We start from the raw sequence: 20,629 nt of genomic DNA on the forward strand, positions 1-20,629 counted from the left end.
CCATTCTCTTATCATTATTCCTCTATCTGACCATTCAGACTGAACAAGATGATCTACAATCTTAGCGTCCTATTCAATATTTGAGCCTCTCAGTTGCAGTTCAGTAAAGGAGACATGAGTTCTGCTTCTTGATAAACTACCTTTATTTCTTTGATTCGACTCTGCATAAAGTTCTCGCCAACACCCAGTGCCACCTGTAACTCCTTATATATCCCAGTGCCTTGTATTAAATGATTAACATCCAATTTAGAACTTAAATAGGTGACTGTTAATCCATTCCTGACATTCAATCCCAAGTTTTGACCCATTTGCTGGATTTTTTCTGCAGGCTTCAGGGCTCAATGTCAGAGTTAAATGCAGTCTGAAGCTGGCAACAGTGGAATTTAGTGCCCTCCTTTGAGTATGGAGGCAGGGAGATGTTGAAAAGGGCAGAAGGGTGTGGGATTGGGACTCTTGATTTACTGTCTGTCGGGAAGACTTGTTTTTTTCTTACAACCACTCTGTTATTTAGTAGCCTTTTGGTGGCATCACTTTTTTTTAAACATAAGTACAAATATCTATTTGTTAAAATCATCCCTAAGCAAGAGTAACTGTGATATTAGTGTACCTTTAAGAAATTTTATTTTAAAAAAAAATTCCTGCAGCTCTCACAGCTTCACTGGTTTCTTAGCTCATAGCTTCAATGATGTCATTGTTATTGGGTTGTCTAGAATGAATCCTTTTATTGCTACTTAAGAGTTTGAAATAGGGTTATTTGTGTTTACTCTGGGATTAGTTTTACGATCTTGCAGGACAGTCACGTGTTTTTGGACAGGTTTTTTTTCACCCCAATGAGTTTAAGATTTCACTCTCAGTTCTGAACTGCAGTTGGGCTTTTAACAGGGATAATAAGCTGAACAGAAGTCTCTTTTTCCTTGTTGTATTTGGAAAGTCTGCTGGTGATCTTAAAGCAAGGTTTTGTCTTCCTGAAGGAGAGAATTTGCTTCTTCGTAGTTTGCCTAAAATCCCTGATGTTCTGGGAAGCTGTTCTGAATTCAACCTGTTCTGAGTGAATCAAGAGATTTCAATTCTCTAACCAAAGGACTCGATTTCCAGTATCACATGAGCATTAGTCTATGCTGCATTAAACCTGTCAATGGGATTGGTTTGATTGGAACATTGTAGATATCTTGGTTAAGTGATATACATTATCATGGTTGTTTGTTTCTTGTTTGTAATTGATAAAAGTTCTTGCTAATTTTCGTACTATACACGTTAACTATATTCTTAAATAAACTTTGTTTGATATAAGCTCCCTAGTGGTCATTTGAATCATACCTGAGGTGAAACATTTTACACTTATCCCAACCAATTTCAAGGTACAAAGCTTATGATCCACGCAAGGCTCCGTAGCACACTTTGGATTCTGATCTTAACCATAACACTGCAACTGGACAGACTTCAGCCAAGTCACTCATTCTAAAAGTGTGTACACTCTCAATGATCATTGCTTCTCCAATACATACAGTTCACTTCTCTGTTACATAGTTGCCGGTATTCCCATCCAGAATCCAATCAAGGCCCTTAAATGGGCAACTAATAGCCACTTAAGGGCACCTTTCCACCATCACTGGTGTTCAACCAGCAGTGGGTGGGGAGGTCACCATGTGGGGAATCCAAAAAACAACCCTTGTTGAGCTTGTCTGAGAGCTCCTGGGGACAAGGGCCCCTTGTTCAAAGATACTTGATGGCTGATCAAAGAACCCAGTATCAGGAACGGGGGCTTGCTGATAGCCACTTCCCTGTCCTTTCTTCTGACCCCACTGCCTACCACAGCACCCTGCTTCAGCCAGTGACTCCTCTATGCACCCCATTCCTGTCATTCACTTGAGATTGCTGACCCTGGGCCTCCGCTAGATGCGTTGTGCCAGCACCTCTGGCGGTGTTGATGTCAATGAGGAGCTGATGGCCAATTTCAGGATGGCTAGTGGGCTTTTGAAGCTAAAGGGCCAATAGGAGATGCTCCAGCATTAAAGAAGCTGAAGCTTGCCTCTTCAGGAGGAAGAGGTAGAGCATCAAAATGGAGGTACACTCTCTCCAACTTTTTCTAAACTTTTAAATTTACAAGCTTCTTCAGCAACTGTGCCACTATCTTGGTGGGGGATGCACTCACAGAAAAACCTGTGGCTGTAGCTGTGACTGAGCAAGTGGATCAAGTCTCAAAGCCTGCCTGGGCCGCTTCTTAACACTGCACCGTTCCCCCCACTCCCCATATGGCACCAGGGGTCCACCTCCAGTTAGCTGGCCTGTTTCTTAATACTTAAAACAAAAGGCCTTATTTAGCCTTCAACTATTATAAAGTGGCTACCTGCTGCTTGCAATCCCACCTCAGGAAAATTACACAGTAGCGGTATGAAGCTAGCAAAAAACTGTGCCTACCACATTGTGCACATCCACCTCCCTGTACCCTCCTCCCTCCTTTACTCACCTCCATTCAGTCCTAAAAATTCAGCTCCATATCTTTTCCATTACAGGTAAGTCCTGCTGCTACTTCAGACAACTGGCACCTAAAATTCTCACCTATGCCTTTATGACCGCCAGATCTAGTATGCAATAATTCTCCTGGCTGACCTCCAATCAGCTACATAGAATAAACTTCAACCAAGAGAGAAAATGCTGGAAAATCTCAGCAGGTCTGGCAGCATCTGTAAAGAGATGCTGCCAGATCTGCTAAGATTTTCCAGCATTTTCTCTCTTGGTTTCAGATTTCAGCACCCACAGTAATTTGCTTTTATCCAGAATAAACTCCAGGTCATCCAAAACTCTAGTAATGCTATCCCATTTTGCATTCTTGCCTGAGTCACGAGGTACCAGATATAAGTTTCACACAGCTTGAACTCATAAATCAAGATGTGGACATGCTGGGGTGGGCACAGTAAGAAGTCTCACAACACCAATTTATTTGGAATCATGAGCTTTCGGAGCACTGCTCCTTCATCAGGCGAGTCATCAGGTGAACAGAAATCAAGGTTGACACTCCAGTGTAGTTGATGGAATGCTTCACTGAGAAGTGCTGTCTTTTGCATGAGATGTTAAATTGAAGTCCAGTTCTTTAGCTAGATCGATGTAAAAGAACCTACAGGCTTGGAGGTGAGCAGGGGATTTAGCCCCAATTTCCTGCCCAACATTTATCCCTCAATCGACATCACAAAAGAATAGATTATCTGATCATTATCACATTGCTGTTTATGAGAGTTTGCTATATGCAAATCAGCTGGTGCATTTCTGACATTATAACAGTGACCACACTTCAAAAGTAGGTGATTGGCTGTAAAGCACTTTAAGATATCCTGCGGTTGTGAAAAGCTTCATACAAATACAAGTCTTTCTTCTCCCTAAGTCTTGCTAAGCCATCAGCCTATCTGATGGCTTACAGTGACCTCCCGTGCCCCAGATTTAAAATGCAAATCCTTGTGTTTAAAACCTCATATGGGCTTGCTGCTGGCAATGGCAATAACCTTGTCACAGAATTGTAATGATGGAAAACGAGGCCCCAACAGTTCCAAGTAAGCATTATGACTTAATGCCATTCTCCTACCTTTTTCCCATAACCCTGCATATTGTTTTTATTCAAATAATCAATATTGAAATCCCCACATACCAACTAATTCTGTTTCTTGACATGTCCTGGTTTCAGCCACCACTAAAATTCCCTTTGCCAAACCCTCCCACTTCTCCTTCTCCAAGGCCCTTTTTGAAACACACTTTTCTAAATTTTTGGATATTTGCATTCCTATTGTACTTTCTTTAAATACTGACAGTTGCTCTTCATATTTCTGTGAAACATCTTGGGAAGTTTCTCTACATTAAAAGTATATAAAAGTGAAATTTACTGTTCATTGTACAGGATCACATCCTATTCATATCCTGTATGAAAGAATGGAATTTGAATTAACGACTGGCAGGCTGCTGGTATCTGCCAGATTGCACCCAATGACAACAGTTCGTACTTTAAGGGAAAAAAAACTGGAAAAATGCTTTCAATCAGGAATAAATTGCTGTTAGAGCTTCAAATACATATTGATTCAATCACAACTTGTATTCATATAGCACTTTTAACATAGTAAAACAACCCAAGGTGCTTCGTAGAAGCATTATCAAACAATATTTGATACTGAACCACGTAAGGAGATAAGAGCAGATTAACAAAATATTTTAAGGTACATCTTTAAAGGAAAAAAGACAGCTAGAGAGGAAGAGAGACTTTTGGGTGAAAATTCCAGAGCTAAAGACCTTTGCAGCTAAAGGTACATTCACCAATGATAAAACAGTTAAAACCAGGGTGTGCAAGAGACTAGAATTTGTGGACAGCAGTGTCCAAAGGATGGAGGATGTTACAGATATAGGGAAGGAAGGGCTTTGAAAATAAAGATGAGAATTTTAAATTGAGCCAACGCTCAACTGAAAGTCCATGCAGGCCAGTGAGCATTTGGATGATATGTGTGCTGGAATTGGTGAGAGTTAGGACATGAGCAGCAGAGTTTTGGATGATCTCAACTTTATGGTGGATGGAAGATAGGATGTTGAAGTCTAAAATATCAAAGTCAGGAATGAAGATTTCAGCAGCAGACAAGCTAAGGCAGGGGCAGAGTCCTACGATGCTGGGGGGGTGGGGGAAATAACAGCAAAGATTAGAGTTAGTATAAATTTTTAGTTGTCTGATTCAATATAGTAATTGCAAAGAAAAAGCAGACATGTGCTAAAATGTATCACCAGTCTGCTGGTGTACATCATAGCATCTGATTATTTTGGTTCAGCGTAGCGTGATGTCTCAGCTTTCTCACTGATTCAACACCAACTGGAGTATCAGGCAAAAGGAAAAAAGATGTGGCAGACGACCAACCAATTACTGAATTTTCCAACTAATTTGATCTGTTTTACTGACAGGTCTTTTGACTAGTAAGGCTGCAGACGTTAGAGATTTAATCAATGGTTATAGGTGAAGCAACAAACTACCATACTTTTTCAGTTGCCATTACATTACTAAAATTAAATTGATTTCAGGCTGCAAGGTATTAAAGCTGAATAAGGTGTTACAGACTCAAGTAATTATTAAGATTAATTTAATGAAATCTTAAACTAAGAAAACTGCATTGTCATGTCTGAGTTCTCCAAGGCTAGGGAGCCTTGAGACCATATACATTTAAATGGGCGGCACAGTGGCAGAGTGGTTAGCACTGCTGCTTAACAGCTCCAGGGACCTGGGTTCGATTCCCAGCTTGGGCCACTGTCTGTGTGGAGTTTGCACATTCTCCTCGTGTCTGCGTGGATTTCCTCCAGGTGCTCCGGTTTCCTCCCACAGTCCAAGATGTGCAGGTTAGGTTGATTGGCCATGCTAAAATTGCCCCTTAGTGTCCTGGGATGTGTAGGTTAGAGGGATTAGCGGGTAAATGTGTAGGGATATGGGGGGATAGGGCCTGGGTGGGCTTGTGGTCGGTGCAGACTCAATGGGCCGAAGGGCCTGTTGCTGCACTGTAGGGTTCTATGTTCTAAATAAAACCCCGTGAAGTGCCTATAGGTGTCAACTGCCAATGTGCAAGGAAAATCAAAATGCTAATTTTTATCTGTGTGCAACATCACGGAAAACATAATACTTATTTTACTTGAATTTTATCTGTCCAAGGAGGGGAAAATATGAAGTGATATATGCAGTACAGAAGCTGAAGTCAAATTAATACAACAGACTCCAATAAGCATGCCACACTCACTCATACGCAAACAGCAGAAAATAAGTTATAAGCATATTGCTCAGCCAGTCCTATTACTTTTTTTAAAAAACAATCATATCTAACAGCTCTAGTATTCATATATTCTGCCCACATATAACCAAATTAATTTTTTTTACAAAAGTTTATTTATTCAGCAAACTCTATGAATTAAAATAGTTTGCTTTGGCTCATGGTACAATGACATGTAACCTTTAGTAAACCATATGCATATTTCCAAAGCTCCCAAAAGGCAATGAGTAATGATCAGTTTAAAAATCTCAAAAATGTACATATGTATATACTCACTCATCATCCGGTGTGAGCTGCACAGGTTCACTTGTAAATTGAGTGTCAAAGTTTTCCAAACCATAGTCATCCGTGATCTGTGGTTTAAACGGAGGAGTCACCTGCTTCTTCTCCAACTGAGAAAAAAAACGAGTCAGTCATTGCTGGGCACACAAATCAGAGGAAGGTTGAAAATTCAAAATATACTAGTTATGATACGTTTTCCGGAAAACAGTAAAATACTCTTGGGGGACATGGAAGTTTAATTCAACACTTTTGACGAACAATGTAAACAAATCTGGCATCCTCTCCATTAGAAAAACAAATAAAGGATGAGAAAAAGACACAGCCCATCAATGTTGTCCCTCCAGTATTCCAACTATTTATCATGCTGTACTAGCAGAATTAATTTATTGCACCACTGTGCACAGAAAATTTTAAAGTGAACACTGACTTTGCCTATTATTTGGAGTTGAGGATTATAGCAGTGAAGTGAACAAATGCCCAGAAAATTGATGAAACGGCTAAGAGTTATTATAAAGACCAAAGCCCAGTGTATTAACACACTTGTAAATATGGAGGACAGTTTATCAAATTGCGAATTGAACATTGGTCAGTGCCTTTTTCTCTCATGGAATTTATAACCCTGAATGGATGTTTTTGTTTAAAATGTAGGGTTTGACTATTGGCATTCTACATAGATTTTTTAATAGACATATTGTTACAATAGTTTTGTAAACATTTTTCTGCGTCAGCAACTCAAAACTCATTACACTTTTCTGGCTGGCAGCAATTTACCATCTACCACGGGGTCTTGAAGGGACTATCTTAAATGCTCGAGTTGTCAAACAGTTTGTAGACTTTATCTGATATGTGAAAATGAAAGATAAATTGACAAGTCAACAAATTAAAAAGTAGTTTTTTTGTGTAAATAAAACATGCAACTTACTATTAAAAACAAATACTTCACAGCAAAGTATTTGAATGCTGCTTGAACAATATTGCTGCTATCATAAATGTATCATAAATGAATCAAACCAATGAATCTCAAAACAACTTGAACACAATGAAAATCACATTCAGACCAGCACAATTTGTCACATACTAAGGGTTTCAACAACTTTTCAACTACATCGTGCCATCTTTACAGCAGCAATTAGGTTCAACACTGTTGCAAAACATCAAGGAAAAAATGAAAGTAACCCCTTCATATTTTATTTTTAAATAAATTCCTGGGTTTGAGGTAAAGGCCTCACACATTAGAAAATCATCCGAATCCCTAAATCACAGCTTTATAATTCCCTTCCTGAAATCAATTATTCTGAAACTTGGTCTGCCAACAGGCATTTAAAACTGGAAAACAGTGGTTCTGAGAAATATAGTTACCACAATACTAAAACTTCTAACAGTCGATTCTTCTAAATATTAAGGATTGTGCTATAATAGGAACATACTTTACCAGAAATTCACATTTCCACTATTTTAAATGAAGTACATTTATATAGGAGTTTTAACTTAAGAGAACACCCTGAGGCATTTCACAGGAGTATTATTGAACGAAATATGACACTGGTTATATAACGAGATATTAGATCACATGACCAAAAGGTTGATCAAACAGGTAGGTTTTAAGAAGTGCCTTAAAGGAGGAAAGCTAGGCAGAGAGGCAGGGAGGGAAATTAAGACTGTTTGGACCCCAGATAGTTGAAGGGACGGTCACCATGGTGGAGAGATTAAGGGATGCTCAAGAAAAAAATAAACAGGAGCAGGAGTAGATCATACAGCTTCTTGAACCTGACCCACTGTTCAATATCATGGCTTACTATCAACTCCACTCCACTTTCCTGCCGCTTCCATATCCCTTGATTCCCTAAGACACCAAAACACAATCTATCTCAGTCTTAAGTATGCAATGGAGCCTCCACAATGCTCTGAGGTAGAAAATTTCAAAGATTCAAAACCATTTGAGAGAAGAAATTTTTCTTCATCTCAGTTCTAAATCCATACCTGTGTTATAGGTTTCCCAACCAAGGGAAACAGCCTTTCAATGTCTACCATGTCAATCCCTTCATACTATATGTTTCAATGAGATCACCTCACATTCTTCTGAACTTTGGAGAATGCAGAGAATTCATTGTTAGTTTCTGGGATGAGAGTAGTGAACCTTCACTGTACTGTCTGTAAGTATATCCTGCTTTAGATATGGAGAGACAAACTGCACACAACACTCCAGTCGCAATCTCACTGAAGCCGTGTGCAATTGTCACAAGACTTCCTTATTCTTGTATTCCAATCTCATTCCAATAAAAAACAACATGCTATTTGCCTAATTGCTTTCTTATACCTGTATGTTATTGAGTACACCCAGATGTCTACGAACATCAATATTTATAAGTTTCACCCCTTTTATTAGAATATTTTGCTTTCCTGTCTGTGTCACTAAGTGACTAATCTCAATTGCATCCATAATGCTTGGTTACAAAAGAAAGGGGTTGAGAGAACAGCTGGCAGTGAGTGGTGATATCACATCATTATTATGGTACATTTGGCCCATTGTGTCTGCACTGATTCTCCAAATGAGCATCATGACTTAACAGCCATTCGTTGTCTTTTCCCCAATTTCCTGCACATTGCTTCAATTCATGTAATCATCTAATGCCCTCTTAAACGTCTCAATTGAACCTGCCTCCACCACACTCCCAGGCAGTGCATTCCAGATCCCAACCACTCAAAAGTTTTTTTCACATCACATCTGCTTCTTTTGCAAATCACTTTAAATCTGTGCCCTCTTCTTCTTGATACTTTTACAAGCAGAAGGTTTCTCCCTATGTACTCTGTCCAGCCCCCTCATGCTTACGAGCGCCAGTGTCAAACTGCTTGTAAGCCTTCTTCTCTCCAAGGAGAACAGTCCCAACCTTTCCAATCTACTCTGATAACTGGCATTCTAGAATATAATACATATTCCAGATGGACTTAAAGTCCATGAGGAAAACAAAGAAAATAGATAGTAAACATATAAACAGAAAATATAAGAAACGCACATTAATTCTGATTGTCTAACCAAAAGCCTTAAATTGGTCTCCTCTCTTTTAAGATGCTGCTGGACCTGCTCCACATTTCCAGCATTTACTGATTTTATTTCATATTTCCAATGCAACTATATAACTGAGTAACAATTTTGTATTGCTTTTTACTCAATACTTCCAGATATTTCATAGAACACTACAGCACAAACAGGCCCTTCAGCCCACAAGTTGCACCGATCACATCTATACCTACCAAGCCATAGAACTATCTGTAACTTCCAATGCCATTAGATCCCATATACTCATCCAGAAGTCTTTTAAAAGACCCCAGTGAGTTTGCCTCTACCACCACCGATGGCAGCCAATTCCATTCACTCACCACCCTCTGAGTGAAAAACTTACCCCGAACATCTCCTCTGTACTTGCCTCCCAACACCTTAAACCTGTGTCCTCTCGTAGCAACCATTTCAGCCCTGGGAAATAGCCTCCAAGAATCCACCCTATCTATTCCTCTCAACATTTTATAAACCACTATCAGGTCGCCTCTCAACCTTTGTCTCTCCAGGGAGAAGAGACTTAGCTCCCTCAACCTATCTTCATAAGGTATGCCTCCTAATCCAGGCAACATCCTTGTAAATCTCCTCTGCACCCTCTCAATAGCTTCCACATCCTTCCTGTAGTGAGACGACCAGAACTGCGCACAGTACTCCAAGTGGGGTCTGACAAGGGTCCTATAAAGTTGCAGCATTACCTCCCGACTCCTAAACTCAATCCCTCGATTAACGAAGGTCAGTACACCATACGCCTTCTTGACGACATCCTCCACCTGTGAGGCCGATTTAAGAGTCCTATGGACCAGGACCCCAAGATCCTTCTGCTCTTCAACCCAGCTAAGACTCCTGCCCTTTGATATTGTACTCCTGCATCCCGTTGGTCCTGCCAAAATGGACCACTACACATTTATCCGCGTTGAAGTCCATCTGCCACTTCTCCGCCCTGTCTTGCATCCTTTCTATGTCACACTGCAACTTCTGACATCCCTCCAGACTATCCACAACATCACCAACCTTCGTATCGTCGGCGAACTTACTAACTCATCCCTCCACTTCCTCATCGAGATCATTTATGAAAATGACAAACAGCAAGGGTCCTAGAACAGATCCCTGGGGCACTCCACTGGTGACCAACCTCGTGAGACAGGCCATGAGAAGTAAGCTAAACTAACTTATTTAAAAGCTTAAATTCCAGAAACGGAAGCAAATGCAAGGCATCCTCACTTAACAAAATGAAGCATCGAATCTTTTCTTAAGAGTTTTTAAAAGTCACTAAAGTGATTCTTGTACCTGTACTTTAATTTGTTTGAGAGATTAACAAATGTGTTTTTACATGGAAGAAAACAAAGCACAGCATGACACAGGAAGCTTGTTTACTACACTGGAGTGTACCAGTTGAAAACTGCAAGCCATGCTATGCTTTGTAGAGGTGGCAGATCAGTGTGGGAACATGGAATACTAGTAAAACAAGTTCACAATAAAAAAATGTTGCACATTTACATCAATGATGGAGAAAAGAAGCCATCAATAGAATTTGTGGGAAGTGCCAATTCTAACCAAGTGGCTCAGAATTCATTTACAGCGCCACAAGAATTAATTTACATTCCACTGTCGTAGTGTTTCCTGTGCTCCATTCATACCACTTGGGTCACAGGGACTTGTTTCAAAGCCAATGAAAACACTTTATATCTTCACAATAAATATTGCACAACAAAACAATGAGGTACATCTTTGAATAATCCTCTATCGTTGTGAGAGTAGTTTTAGGTAATTAGGCAATACTAATTGGTCAACTGTTTATCTTGTTTTTATAGGACTGTAATGCAAGCCTTTGGTGAAACATACAACTAATTCACTTGACATTGTAGAGTAATTTGCTAATTATAGAAATCCTTTCACATTAGGTATCGAGGCAGTGGTATCTTTGGGGACAATTCTCCCAAAAGTACTGAATTGGTGGGAAAACCGTTCTAGATTACCACTGTTTTTGCAGTTCAACTTCAGGCCTGAATCTTCCCACTCTGTGCAAAGCAGAGGTCACAATCGTGACTATCATTAAAAACCTGGGTGCGGGGCCTACCGGCACGAAAGAGCCTGAAGTCAGCAGGATGAACGGGAATCCGCGCATGCGCACATCATTGGGAGATTTCAGAAAAGACCTCCAAGCATCCAGATCATTGCTATCCAACCGCCACAGGCAGCGCTGGCCCCCCTCCCCCCATACAGGCAGCACTGGCAACCCCCCCCACACAGGCAGTGCCTGCCCCCACTCCCCCCCATACAGACAGCGCTGGTCCCCCTCCCCCCATACAGGTAGCACTGCCTCCTTCCAACTGCCCCGACCCCCCCCCATACAGGTAGCACTGCCCCCTTCCAACTGCTCCCCCTCCCGCAGCCCCCCCCCCCCCCCCCCCAAACACACACACACACACACACACACACACACACACACACGGCTGCTGACTTACCCAATGCCGCCATGGATCCAGATAATGCAGGTACCCAATCCCTCCATCCCTTGAACATAGTCCTCACTGCTGCCCTGCAGAGAACTCATCTTATGCTGAAATTCACAACAGCAGTTTGAGAGCATTCCCTCTCTTGAATGGGAGCCCTGAGTATTGCAGCCTCCTGGACACAGCAGCCTATTCAATGGCAGCCAATCAGCACCCCAAGGGATGCATGACACTCAACTGAATGCAGCCTTCAAAATTTCTCAAGTATTTGTTGCCAATGGCCCTTGACTGGCTACACTCACTGCACCTGCATCCCCTAATAAACCAGAGCAATATAAAAGCTGCAGGAATGGACACAGCCAGTCAGGCAATAAAGACATCTGCGCGCAAACCTGAACCCAGATTCGCAGAGGCCAACCAGCAGCACATGCTAGATGCCGTGGAGGAGAGGCATGAGCGGATCTTATCCGGCCAGGGCCCAAGGGGTGCATCCGCCATGGCATTGTGGGAGGAGTTGACTGAAGCAGTGAATGCCAGGGGCCTGACACTGCGCTCTGGCAGGCAGTGTCGCAAAAAAATGTGCGACCTTCTTCGAGCAGCAAGGGTGAGTGACCATCTCACTTGGAACCCCACACTTGCTTGGCACGGATCTCAAACCCTGCTTAGACACTGGAAGGCCGTGCAACAAGTTACCCTTTCCCCAGGAACAGAATCCAACTTCTTCTTCCCCTCAACTAGCACCCTTCAGTGGTGACTGCTTACCCCAAAACTGCCAGCACAACGCTCAAGACACACGCACACATTGAGCACCATGCACTGCAATATCATTACTTGCTGTTCACCTCATGTTCCCATTGGAAAAGAACATTTACAATGAATGAGATGATACAGACTGGTGACGCTGTGCCTGACCTGCAGCAGCTGACCAGCATCTAAGAGCATGCCATGAAGCTGATAGGGGATGATGGACCTTCACAATTGGTCCAGCATGCAACTGAGCAGAAGCACCCTCAACCTAGATCCTCCTCCAAATAAGTGATGCTGCTGCATAGAATGCTTTGCCTCTCTTCCACTAATGTGTGTTCTTTATTGCAGCTCTGGATCCAGAAGAACCTGCTCCTTTGGGTGTTGCCGCTGCCCCTCCTCCTGCTCTGGAGCAAACTGCCCATGACCCCCTGCATTACACCTCAGAGGGAAACACTGAGGAATCCTCCGAGGGCAGCACCACAGAAGAAACACAGACATATACTGCACAACCCACCAACACACAGACTATCACCATTCTGGGTATCTTTAGTGATAAGGCTTCTGGGTCATGAACTGGTGAGCACATCACATACACTGATGCATATCGGGTGGAGATGGGCACATCCAAGGGCTCGGACACATGGAGGTCTGCCTGAGTCCAGGATTCAGCCTCTGGATGTGTTCCTCCCAAGGTTGGTGAAGATGCATCAGCAAACCTGGGGAATTGTGGAAGGACTGTTAGCAATAATGCTGCGGCTGCAAGGCCATTTAGGGGAGTCCAACAGAGTGCTGTTGCAGGAGGTGGTGCCAACACAGTGTGCAAACCAGGCCAACACTACAAGGGTGGTGACCGCAGTGGAAAGTCTGGCTCAGGGGTCTGTCCTTACGGGTGACAGGGTTCAGGCCATCCTGGAGACACATCAGGTCACAGATGAGTGTGTTTCCAGCATCCAGCATCCACAGCGTTTGATGGCCATGGGTGTCAGGGGCATGTGGGAGACACTGCAGGCCGTGGCTGGGACCCTCACTGGCATTCTGGAGACATAGCTGGCCGTGGCTGTGAGCCTCGACAATTTAGCCCTGGCTCAGAGGGCTACTGCTGAGGGGCTCCAGAGCCTGGCTCATTCACAGAATGATCAGAGAGACTCCAGAGCTTAGAGTCTCAGAGGGCCAGGGCCGGGAGATCACAGATCAAGGGGCAGACGTATCTAGAGCTCCAGGACTGGCAGAACTAGGTGATGCTGGAGCTACCCTGGTGTCTCATGGAATGTCCCCAGGAGGAAGGGCTTGAGCCCATGCCTGGGCCTTCCACCCAGGAGATCCGGATGTCCCGAGACCTTCCGATTCCCCCTTCCTCACACCGGGGCATCTCAGGGCCAGCAAGGTGGATAGGGTGGCACTAAAACAGTGCCATCCACAAGTCAGCTGGGGCCTTCTAGGTCGTAGTCACCCAGGGGATGTCTGCCAAGGGCATTGCAGGCAAGGGGACGTACATCAGGGGGTGTACGTCATAGCTGGACAGCTCCACCTCCGAGGTGCATCGTGGGATAGGACCTAGAAGAAGCAGTAGACCGGACAAAATATGAAGGTTGTAGTTCATTAAGAGGGCATGGGTGAAGGTCACCAGTAGTCATGGTTTATTAATCAATAATGTTAAGAACACAATAAACTTAACTGCACCTCACAGCTGTGACTAATGTGTCTCTGGTCGCTGCCCTTCCCTGCTAGACATCGCTGCCTGCCTTCTTTCCTCTGGCTGTACACATGGCGGAATGTCCGCCTTGCTGCTCCTCTTCCTCCAGCTAGTCTCCTTGCTGCTGGGTGATGTTGTGAAAAGCGCAGCAAATGACGATGATCCGTGAAGCACGCGCAGGGTCATACTGGAGGGCCCCCATCAGAGCAGTCCAAGCAATGGAACCACATCTTCAGTAGGCTGATGCACCGTTCTAAGGCAGACCAGGTGGCTGCATGGGCCTCGTTGTAGTAGGTCTCCATCTCAGTCTCGGGCCTCCGCACAGGCATCATCTGCCATGACCTTAGCAGGTAACCCTCGTCACCCAGGAGCCATCCTTGGAGCCTGGGCTGGACTTCAAAAGGGCCCAGGGATGTCCAACTGCCTGAGCACAAAGCTGTCATGGATACACCCTGGATGGCGTGCATCGACATACACGATCGTTATTTGATGGTGCAGACAATTTGGACATTCAGGGAGTGGAATCCCTTCCTGTTCACAAATTGCTGTGGCCCTGCGTGTGGGGTCCGCAAGGCGATGCTTGTCCCATCCACTGCTCCCTGCACATTGGGAATCCCAGTGATAGAAGCGAAGCCGAGAGCCCGGGCCTCCTGCTATGCACAGCCTACATCAAAACTAATGAACTGCCCTGCCTGGGCATACAGGGCATCTGTGACCTGTCACACACATCTGTGCACGGAGACCTGGGAAATCCCAGCTAGGTTGCCGCAAGGTGCCTGGAATGATCCAGAGGCATAGAAATTCAGAGCAGCCATCACCTTCATGTCCAAAGGGAGCGGGTGGCAGCCCCTCCCCTGAGGTGCCAGATGTGAGAGCACCTCACAAATGTGTCACACCGTGGTCTTGTAGAGGCGCAGCTGGCAACAGCACAGCTCCAAGAGGGCCTCGAAGGAATTGTGGGACCTGCATCTCCTTGGCCTTGGCACTGTCCCCCTTCTGTGCACTCTCTCCTGGTCCTCAGCAGCAGTCCCCTGCCCTCTTTCCTGAGGAACTGCTAGTGGCTGCTCCTGCAGTGGTATCTCCATACCCGCCACCTCCTGCTCCTACTCCTCTTCCATCCCTGCTGCCACCATCATGGCCAGCTCCAGATCGAGTAAACTGGGATCCATTTGCACAGTGGGGCTTGGAAAGAGCATAGAACGATGGATCATCTTTGGCTCCGTAGACCCAGCACCACCCCAATCCCTCACTTGGGCCACTTGTGGGTGCTGGCAACACCATGCAATCCATGGTGCCTTGCGTGGCCCGATTAGAGAGTTGTGTGAGATTCCCATCTTGGCAAATGCTGGCACAGATTATGCAGGTCAGTGTGCAGCCATGGGCACTGCACATCTTGAGCCATTGTCATTCATGCAAATGCAGCATCCATTACAGGCATGTGTTGCTGGTCTGAGTCACAGGGCAGGGATAGACTGCGAATCGGCATCAGATGTATGCACAGTGATAGCAGATTCCATGCAGTCCATGTCTGAACCTCTGCACCCTGGCCTGGAGCAGCAGCTGCTTCATCTGGTTAGGCCTCAGTCAACACATGGTGCACTCCTCTCCCACCCCAGAACACCAGCACTCAGTTGTGTCTCTGACCATACCCTGCGGATATTGCCACTGCGAAGTTCCCTGGAGGGGAAAGGTCAGCAAGACTCCTTGTTGGGGCCTCCCACACTGAACTACAGTGCTGCCCTGGAGGGGAGGGGTAAGCAGGACTCCTTGATGGGGCCTTCCACATTGAGCTGCAGCGCTGCCCTGGAGGGGAGGGGTGAACAGGACTCCTTGATGGGGCCTCCCACACTGAGCTACAACGCTGCCCTCTAGGGGAAGGGTCAGCAGGACTCCTTAAGGGGGCCTCCCACACTGAGCTACAGTGCTGCCCTGTAGGGGAGGGATGAGCAGTGCTCCTTGATGGGGCCTCCCACACTGAGCTACTGTGCTGCCCTAGAAGGGTAGAGTGAATGGGACTCCTTCATGGAACTTCACCCACAGAGCTATGAAAGAATAGAAGCCCCCACCCCCCACGACCCCAGATATCACTGGTCCATGGGCCGACATCTGAAGATAGCAGAAGGGAGGCCACCAGGCATCTCCTGGGCCTGCCTGCAATGTTCCCTGCACTCCATTTACAGCACTTATCTCCTCTCACCAGTTCAAGGCTGCCATACCAGGTTCAGACTTTTATATACCAACTCTGATTCGCACCAAAGTGACATCACGCCAAAGATGCGGAGACGCAAACATGGGCAGACTTTGCCGTGTCGACACTGATAATTGCATGCTACGGTATGGAAAGTAATGCAAATCAGCGGCCTGCTGGTTTTCTGGGAGTTCCTGGTGGCACCATTTTTCTCCAGTTGGGACACTTGCACGGGTTGTAAAAGCTTGTAGGGAACCCACGAAATGGTTGACACATGCATCTTCCAGCCCAATCTGCCAGAAAAGTTGTGGGTCACGATGGGAGAATTGGGCCCTTAGTTCCCAAAATCTTAACTCAGTATCAGTTCTTCTTTTCCCCTCTCAGTTTTTCTTTTCCCTTTCAAATGGATGCTCCTCATGTTATTGGTGAACTATTTAAATAATAGATTATTATATTTGAACCTGGTTGTATTCACATCTGTACACTTTTACAACAAAGTCAGTAGACCGTTAGCAAAAGAAAAAGTAATAGTAAGTTTTCCCCTTCTTACCTCAGGCAACACTTTAGGCACTATAGCAGTGCTTGTATGATAGACAGTGTACTCGAATTCAGTCTTCTGAAGGTGTGCAATATTACTAGCAAAACATAAGTAATTTATAAAAATGGGTGACCTATGAGAAACTATAATATTCTCTAATTGGTTGTCTGACACAGCATCTGGCAATCAAAATTTTCGTCAGCTCAACACCCAAAACCAAAGGGTGGTAAAATAGCAGTCATGTAACTGGACTAGTAATCCAGAGGCCCAGTCTAATGCTCAAAAGATTTGAGTTCAAATCTCAAAAATGGCAGCTGGTGAATTTAAATTCTGGCAGAAAGACCTCCAGGGCTTGGCCGACTCAGTCAGTAGTGATGCTCCAAGGCCACACTTTTTTTGGACATTCAAGTCCCCTATCTAGAGTGCATTCTGTCGCCTTGCTATTTTCTGTGCTTCTTCCAAGTCATGCTCAACTTTGAGGAGTATGGATTAATTAATAATTTTGGAATGTGTAGTTAGTCACAGTATTGGTTATGACCATAAAACTGCCAGGCTGTCATAAAAAGCACCTGGTACTCTGATGTCCTTTGGGAAAGGAAATCTGCTATCCTTATCTGGTTCAGCTTACATGCGATACCAGACCCACAGAAATGTGATTGACTCATAACTGCCCTCTGAAATACCACAGCAAACCACTCTATCAAGATGCTACAGAGAAATTGAAAAATAAAACTGAATATTTTGAATACAACTTAAAACATGTATGCAAACGAGCACCGTTTTGCTCTCGTGGTGCAATCAGTTAGCACGTGGTACACTAATGTCAGAACAGTGTGTGCAATGCCAAGATTCAAGCTAAACCAGAGGAACGTAGGTTGAACAGTTCGTACCTAAAAACATGAGCTTTCAACTGACTGTGGAAAGGGCTATGGTGCAGAATTGAATGGGGCCAATTTTTGTAGATCGAGAACAGATCTGTCCCAGTTAGATGTTTCAAGTATCAACATAAATTTTGCAAATACTCAGCGGATGAAACAACTTCTGTGGCGAAAGGAATGAAGGTGATAATCCTTTCATATCACTGATCCTGCACTTGGTTTCATTTTTGTTTCGAGCCTTTGGCTCATTTCACGTTGTTCAATTTGTTGCCAATTTCTCAGATTGAAAATAGTCAGAGATATGATTACTATAATCTAAACCATCTGATGGTTATCAGCAATATCCAACGTTATGAATAGGTTAAACATTTGGGATATAGACTAAAGTTTGTGGTTAAGCTCAAACTTATAAAACAGTTGATTTATACTTGAGCTCACTTCACAGCTTCTTTAATGCCCTTTGAAATGCATTAATATATGAAGTAGGCAATAGAATTCTCCAAGAATTAGGTGGTGCAGCAGGAGGGTGTCATCAGTTTCCCGACTAGCGGTCACCAGGTTAATTTAACCTGTGACTCTCTTCAAACTCTCTCCATCTTTATGCTGGAGTTTTTAAAACGTAATAACGCTTTGAGATATCCGGTGGTTGTGAACAATGACAATACGGCCAATAAATGACTATTGAGTTGCAGTCACTGTTGCACATAGGAGATTCCCATAAACAATGCAACCTTTGACATTGGGTGATGGATTGCAGGTCTGCAACGAAAATTTCCCTACTCTTCTAGAATCCAATGCCAGCAAGATCTTCCATTAACACACACAACAAAAAGAGTCGAAGCTTCAAGAACACATCATTTCCTGCACAGTTCCCCTTGAATCAAAAGCACTGCAATGGAATGGCAATGTGTCCCTCCCATGTCCTCCTCGCCATCATTCAGTCAACTCAGATCTACACCAGGTGTTTGGATTATTCAGGCTTTCTTTTCCCACTGTCATACTGCATACAAAGAGAAGTTATAATGAAGTAAAATGGATGTGCTGTGCATCCAGAGAGTTTCTCTCCATCTCCCACTCCTTTCATTTATAACCTGATTGAAAATTTACCGCCCAACACTGCAATCTGATGCCTCTGGAAGCAAGAACCATGTCATCATTCCTCTCTTTGCATTCATTATAATTATCTTTGATGACTGAAATCGGCACGCTTTGGTGAAACCAGCCTGTACAATAGAACCAAGGAAGCACGCAAGATGAATCTAAAAGCCAGAAAAGATGGCATTATTGAGGTCTGATCTCTCAGATCTCAGCCATTCATCCATATTTCCTACAGTACACCCAGGCTGCTAATCCCGAATCCTCCTTTGCTGATAAACCCACCATTCTATCCTTCCAATTCATCCCCTTCACTCCAGCCCTCAAATATTATAATAGTTTGTTTCAGTGGTTTGGGGGGGGGGGGGGGGGGGGGGGGGGGGGTAGTACTGCCAGATTTTTGTATCCAGCTGAGCAGACAGTTTTACATCTCAGCTGAAAGAAGTGTTTCCAACAGTTGAGCGTTCACTCATCATTCTGGTTCCCCATATCACTTTTATGACAAAACATTTAGATTATAATCTGGAAAACTACCCACAGTAATGGGAACACCTAAAACCATGTAATCTAGAGTTTTCAAAAGCCTCAAAGAAAGAAATTGCAAAAGTCCTGTATAATAATCAGATGTATATATCAGAACAAACAGTCAACATCCGGTTAACATCTTTGAGATGGGTGACAATCAGGTGGTCAGAATACATGACTGGAATTGATAGTCTACCCTGTAGCCTTGTCAGCCTCCTGGATCAATGAAAAACACAGTTTTATTGCATGCTCATCGAAGTAAGCATTGAGCAGAAAAGTGCAGTTCAAGAGGCAAGAAGAAAATCCTATTTCTGATTCCTAAAGGACAAGAACAATTGTCAGTGGTGCACAGATTCCAAAACTCAGATCCAATGTTATCCTAATTGTAGATTATAAAATTTAGGAATACTTCCTTGGCTGTACCCCAGAACGAAATAAATGATACTGCAAGCTCACAAAATACAACTCTGATACTTCCTGAAGTTGAGGAAGGTATCGAGGAGCAAGCCATTAAAATCACGAGTATAATCTGAAAACTGAGTCAAATCAAATTTTATAAGCCTTGACCTTAGACCAAATTGCTCACAAGCAAATAAGTAATCAATCCTTCAATAGATTTTGTGTAGATTAGAGTAAATGGTTTAAGTCAAAATTGTGACACTATGCCTTCACCATACACTTACCAACACAGATTCTATTCTCAGGATATAAGTGGCATATAAGACAAGATTGAACAGCTGAACTGTTGGTGAGCACAACAGGTTAAGAAAACTATTTTCATCTTTATCCAGAACTGTAATTAAACATTGGGCTAAAAGAAGAAAACAAATATAGGTCTAAGGGAGGAAAGTCAGTCTTCATGGTGTAAACATGTAAAAGAGTAAACATTAAATAACACAGCTAAGATTACACAAACTGGAATATAAGGGTTTTTTTATATCTGCGAATATCATAGGGAGGTACCAAGACAACCTTAGGTGTTTTTCACATTGGGCCCAAAAACTTGGTAAAGTTGAGCGTGAGACGAATCGTGTGATCCACAACCACCTCTGTGCCCGTTCCCCCTTGACCAACTGCCTAAAAATGGCCACAATTGGGACTGTGCCCAAAACAGGCACGACAGCAATTTAAGTGCATTTGCATGCATTTAAATTGACTTAATGGACTGGACACTCAAATTTACTGACATTTCCTCCTTTACCACCACGTTTGCCCATGCAGATTTGCTGCGAAACAGACATGGTCCACAGAGGTCCGATTCGGACGCTCCAGCATCTGAGGAGATAAATTCAGAGCTTCCGGTGGCTCTCTGACTCAGACTGGTGGTGGGGGAGGGAGGTGGATCAGATGGCTCTCGGGGGAGGGGGGAAGTGGGCAGGTCGGATGACTCTCTGATGG

General features: G+C 43.8%; 1 protein-coding gene across 2 annotated transcripts in view; it reads right to left on the minus strand.

Annotated features, from left to right (window-relative positions):
* Positions 1-20,629, minus strand: part of prkcz (protein kinase C, zeta) — a 480,227-nt gene that overhangs the window by 62,808 nt on the left and 396,790 nt on the right. For both annotated transcript variants that reach the window (XM_080182477.1, XM_080182476.1), the window contains exon 17: positions 6,054-6,169. In XM_080182477.1, coding sequence (XP_080038603.1) covers positions 6,054-6,169 — 116 coding nt within the window. The remainder of the gene's footprint in view (positions 1-6,053; positions 6,170-20,629) is intronic.

The sequence above is a fragment of the Carcharhinus amblyrhynchos genome, unplaced genomic scaffold (genome assembly GCF_965287045.1).
Source record: "Carcharhinus amblyrhynchos unplaced genomic scaffold, sCarAmb.v2.hapA scaffold_56, whole genome shotgun sequence".
Taxonomy (NCBI): Eukaryota; Metazoa; Chordata; class Chondrichthyes; order Carcharhiniformes; family Carcharhinidae; genus Carcharhinus; species Carcharhinus amblyrhynchos.